The sequence below is a fragment of the Gekko japonicus genome, unplaced genomic scaffold (genome assembly GCF_001447785.1).
Source record: "Gekko japonicus isolate JY-2015 unplaced genomic scaffold, Gekko_japonicus_V1.1 scaffold934, whole genome shotgun sequence".
NCBI classification, from domain to species: domain Eukaryota; kingdom Metazoa; phylum Chordata; class Lepidosauria; order Squamata; family Gekkonidae; genus Gekko; species Gekko japonicus.
In genome coordinates, this window is record NW_015177036.1 from 620,201 (window position 1) to 625,123 (window position 4,923).

Genomic DNA, 4,923 nt, shown 5'->3' on the forward strand with positions numbered 1-4,923 from the left:
AGGTGTTCTAATGACTGTACAGCACTGTTGCACAGTACATCATACGGGCAATAATATGAAAATAGTGTGTGTGGGGGGGAATCTCCAGGAGAACTTATTGAGCTAAAACTTTATCATATTTAGAGCTTCTAATGATACCCAACATAAACAGAGAAAATAGACTCGTTACTTGGCAATGCTCTATCAATTCAGCTAACTTCCTATAATTTACTTTTAACAGGCAAACCTCATTTAGAAAAATGAAACATAGCCAGAGCTGCTGCCAGACACCTCCTACCGTTACTGTTCACATGCAGACAAGTGTATCCAGATCACATCAGCCAAAAAAAGCCTTCAGCCTTAAACGTCCCAAATTTAAAGACAGCCAGGAGACTTCGGGGAAAAATACGAACTGTACTAACAAATCAAAACAGCCAAAAGGTTCATATTTAGTTATTCAGCGACAGGAAATGACAGCATTCTTTAAACTATTTGGTAGGTTTCTATATAGTGAATTGGTAGTCACTTAGTAAAATACATGGTGAGGAGGTAGGATTCCATGGATCTGTTCTGCCAACAACAGTGCCTTCTCTCAACGTATGGAGCATTCATCTTGATGCTAGAACCTCCTTGTGCCAGGGAAACACATTGCAGTTAGTGGAATGGATCAATAGGATCCAATCCCATATGTGAGGATACGTTAATGTTTCAGTAGCCCTCTTCAGTGTCCAGAGTGCTTTTCTGTGAAACAGGCATTTAATACCCTCATTTTTGAAGTCTCAGACAGGCAGCTCAAAAGTGTGATGACTTGTCCAGGGTGACCCAGTTAGCTACAAGCCGTAGCTGGAGGATTAAATCCAGGTTATCATACAACCCCCTCTTCACTACGGCATGTTGGTAGTTATGAGATATTTACTTATATTAAAAAAATCCTTTGTATAAAGAGACAGTGTTTCTTGTGCATCTGACCTGTTAATTTGGTCATAACATCTGAAGCCAACTGATCTTGCACCTTATGTTTTTTAACTAACAGAAAGCATTTTGCTTCAATAAATCTAGGCAATGAGGGAGATGCCCCAACCAACTTATATAGGTTTCCATATTATCTTTGTAGTTTTTCCCCCCTTGTTTTTAAGTGTGCTTCATATTTTCCATAAAAGCCTCTCAAGAAAACATGGGATATCTTTTACCCAATAAACCATTCATTTTGTAAAAAAAACCTTGATTTGACTTATGAAGTGGAGTTTTTAAAAAACCTAACATTTTTTAATAATTGTTTTACAGCTGGTATGTCATAACTACTTTTTTTTTTTTACAGATGATGATTTAATTCAAGATTTCTTGTGGATGGACTGTTGCTGCAAAATTGCAGACAAGGTAAAATGGGAGTGTTGGCATGCAAATCAGTGAGATTTTACAAATAGAATGGGAGGCTTTATATTTCTCAGAACTTTACATTTGTAACCCATCAAAACTGAATGATGCTCCCCATTTTTAACACCCCCATTTTTGCAGTCTCAGACAGGCAGCCAAAACCAGGTACTGGCCTGTGGTGCTACAACAATTTGGATGAGCAACCACTTCACTTTTTAAAAAAACCTCCACTATTGTTTGAAATAGAATGAACCTCTTCAAAAGAATGTGATTTAGATATAGCTTAGTGAACAATAGATTGGTATTCTAATATTGGCGGCACTTCAAAGGTCAACAAGATTTTATTCCAGCAAAAGCTTCCATGGACTGAAACCCTCTTTATCAGTTGCATGCACTGGGGTCCTAGTACGGACAAAATCTTGTTAGTCCTTAAGGTGCCATTGGAATCCTTTTTATTTTCCTTATTTAATTATCCTAGGTGTAACTATAGAATAATACACTTGAGGAAGCAAAGGCTGTTATTCCAGGAACAAGGTTTGTTTGTTTTTGTTACCACACTCAGAAAGCCAGCTGGTGGGGCGGACATTGAGGGTCTGCTGTAGCTTTTGACAACCTTCACTAGGTCCTGCTGGTTGGATTGGAGTTTGGGGTGCAGAAGAAAGGACACATTCATACCTAAACACCACCTGAGAGCCAATTTGGTGTAGTGGTTAAGAGCACAAACTCTAATCTGGGAGAACTGGGTTTGATTCCCCGTTCTTCCACGTGCTGCTGCTGGTGTGACCACAGGTCAGTCATAAGTTCTCTCAGAGCTTTTCTCTCAAGGGCAGTTCTCGAAAGAGCTCTCTCAGCCCCACGTACCTCACAGGGTGTCTGTTGTGGGGAGGGAAAGGGAAAGGAGATTGTAAACCACTCTGAGACTCCCTTGGGTAGGGAAGGGCGGGGTATAAATCCAATCTCTGAATAAGTTGGATCCTGTTAAAAAGATCAGTGCAAAATGGCCAATTTTTGCTGATTCCATGCACAGAAAGGAATCCAGCCTAGTAGTCTTAGAAGGGTGTAACTCAGTTTAGGATTTCACTGTTAAACCTCCCTGTCAAAAATCAATTAATAAAAATAAAGTGCCTAGTTGTCATTAACCGATTTTTTAAAAACATGATTATTTATGAAAAATAATAGAAAACAGGGATCTTAACACTTTACCCTTTTCTACAGTATCTTTTAGCAATGACTTTTGTTTATTTCAAGAGGGCTGGCTACAGTATAAATGAACACACCAGGCTGAATTTCTTTGTTGCTCTGTAAGTATTTGATAAATGTTATTATCCATCCATGTTAAATATAAAGGACAACGTTTTCTCTAGAACGTATTATTTCTGAACTCTGAAGCTAGAAATTAGCAGTACCACAAATAAACATTTAGGATGGGAATCTCACTGCAGTTTAGAGAGCTAGCAGCTACAAAGACACAGGACTGAGATTTAAATGTCATGTGTCAAACCCAATTTATTTTGATTTAGCTACTGTTTAGCACAAACAGAGAGGTGCTCGAGGAAGTGAAATTTCCCACAACCCTCCTCCTATTGCAAACTGCTGTGCCTCCTGAAATCATGGCAGGCAGGCAGGGGACCCCACAGAACAGCACTGGAGAGAATGGGACTAGGGAGTCTGCAAAATTCCCCCACCAGCTGCCATTCTTTGACTGTTGCCTTCTGCCAGTGGATAACATGGTTAGAATCTAGGCCATTATTAATAACGAGCACTAACAATGAAGCTGAAATCGATTTCTGCCATCAGAGCTCTAGTATTCTTTAAAGCCTTGAAAATTAACCATCCAGGGCTCTTTTTGTAGAAAAAGCCCAGCAGGAACTCATTAGCATAATAAGCCACACCCAACACCAGAAACTCATTAGCATATTAGGCCACACCCCTGCCAGCACAGCTCATTAGCACATTAGGACGCACCCCCATGTTACCAGAAATGTGGTCATCCAGCCACACCCACCTTTTGCTTCTTATTCTGTTTACCTTGTTTGTTGTCAAAACCCAGGGCCTTTTTTTGTAGCAGGAACTCCTTTGCATGTTAGGCCACACACCCCTTATGAAGCCAATCCTAATGGAGTTCTGCTGTTGGGTGTGGCCTATTATGCTAATGAGTTCCTGCTGGGCGTGGCCAACTCAGGAGCCAGCTGGAACTCCGTTCCTGTGCGTTCCTGCCCAAAAATAGCCCTGAGCGTCACAGTCGAGTCCTAAGCAGAGTTACACACTTCTAAGTCCACTTAGATATGTGTAACTGTATTTAGGACCTCAGTGCAAGAAATTCAAGTACCAAGAAACTATCATTCGTAAGGCACATTAGTGTTCAGTGCTTATGTTCTTAAAATGGGCCACTAGCTTAAATAGCATTGTAAAGGGGGATTTGACTAATAAGGAGAATAGTCTATCATCAGCAGATCATATATCACAGAATCATATATGATATCCATAACAGCTAAAAGACATCTACAGGTTTAATGTCAGTATGTTGATGAATTTGAGTTGCTGGAGGGGATGGCTATTGTATTTGTGCTCTGCTTGTGGGGAATTTGGCTGGCCACTGTCAAAATCAGGATGCTGGACAAAATGGACTATTGTGCCAATCAGCTGAGCTCTTCTTACATAAGGCAACCCTATAAAAAGAATTTATATAGCTCAGCCCTTCTGGAAACAAACACCACATCCTAAAGATCATGGATATCTGCAAGCACTTTGCTAGAATTTTCAACAGGGGCCCACTTTCTCGGTTTTAAAGCTATGGGTTTTTTTAATATGAGAAACCATCTAAGACTAATCAGGGTCAAATGTAGATGTTGGGACAGTATATTTAGGCTTACAGTATCATATAAAACATTCTGCAATGTATTTGTATGCAACCTGGATATGTGAGCAATGTAAACAAAACATAATACTTTTATGAGGGAACGCTTGCATCCCATGCTTTTAAAGTTCACCTGGGCTTTTGCCATATAAGTAAGCTTTTCCTTTCTTGTACTGCTCTTGGGCTGTTTCTAGGATGCTTTTAAACTCCAGTTTTACACTATTTATTTACTTCATTCATATTTCACCTTTCACCCGAGTGAGGTCCCGCAATGGCTTATATCATCCTTTCCTCTATTTTATCCTCTCAACAACCCTGCGAGGTAGCTTAGGCTGAGTGTGTGTGATTGACCCAAGGTCATCCAGCAAGCTTCCATGGCATGAGTGGGGTTTAGAATCTGGGTCTCCTGGATCCTAATCAGCCACTTTTATCCAGGGGTCCCCAATCTCTTTGAGCCTTTGGGCACCTTTGAAATTCTGCCACAGGGTGGTGGGCACAATAACCCCAAAATGGCTGCCACAAATGTGAGGGTGCAAGGTTATGCATAGCTCTTGTTACTTTTCAGCATTTCAGGCACAAACTCTATTTAACAGGGTGCCTTTTACTCTACACAGCTAACCAGACCTACAACAGTCAATAAGAAACCTTGCTGGGCACCCCCCCCCCTCTGGCCCTGCTCACTTTCTAAAAACACTTGATGGGCACAAGAAAAG

At 40.6% G+C, this 4,923-nt stretch overlaps 1 protein-coding gene across 1 annotated transcript; it reads left to right on the top strand.

Moving 5' to 3' along the window:
* Positions 1–239: 239 nt before the first annotated feature.
* On the top strand, positions 240–2,658 carry SPDYA (speedy/RINGO cell cycle regulator family member A). Its single transcript, XM_015427965.1, has 3 exons — positions 240–474; positions 1,298–1,356; positions 2,569–2,658. Exons 1-3 carry the CDS (start codon positions 240–242, stop codon positions 2,656–2,658), a joined length of 384 nt encoding a protein of 127 aa, XP_015283451.1.
* Positions 2,659–4,923: the final 2,265 nt, after the last annotated feature.

Excerpts from the sequence above, each read along its gene's own strand:
- SPDYA (XM_015427965.1), top strand. The coding sequence starts at position 240 with ATGAAACATAGCCAGAGCTGCTGCCAGACACCTCCTACCGTTACTGTT. Across the intron at positions 475-1,297 it reads AGCATTCTTTAAACTATTTG|ATGATGATTTAATTCAAGAT; the intron begins GTAGGTTTCTAT and ends TTTTTTTTACAG. Across the intron at positions 1,357-2,568 it reads GCTGCAAAATTGCAGACAAG|TATCTTTTAGCAATGACTTT; the intron begins GTAAAATGGGAG and ends CCTTTTCTACAG.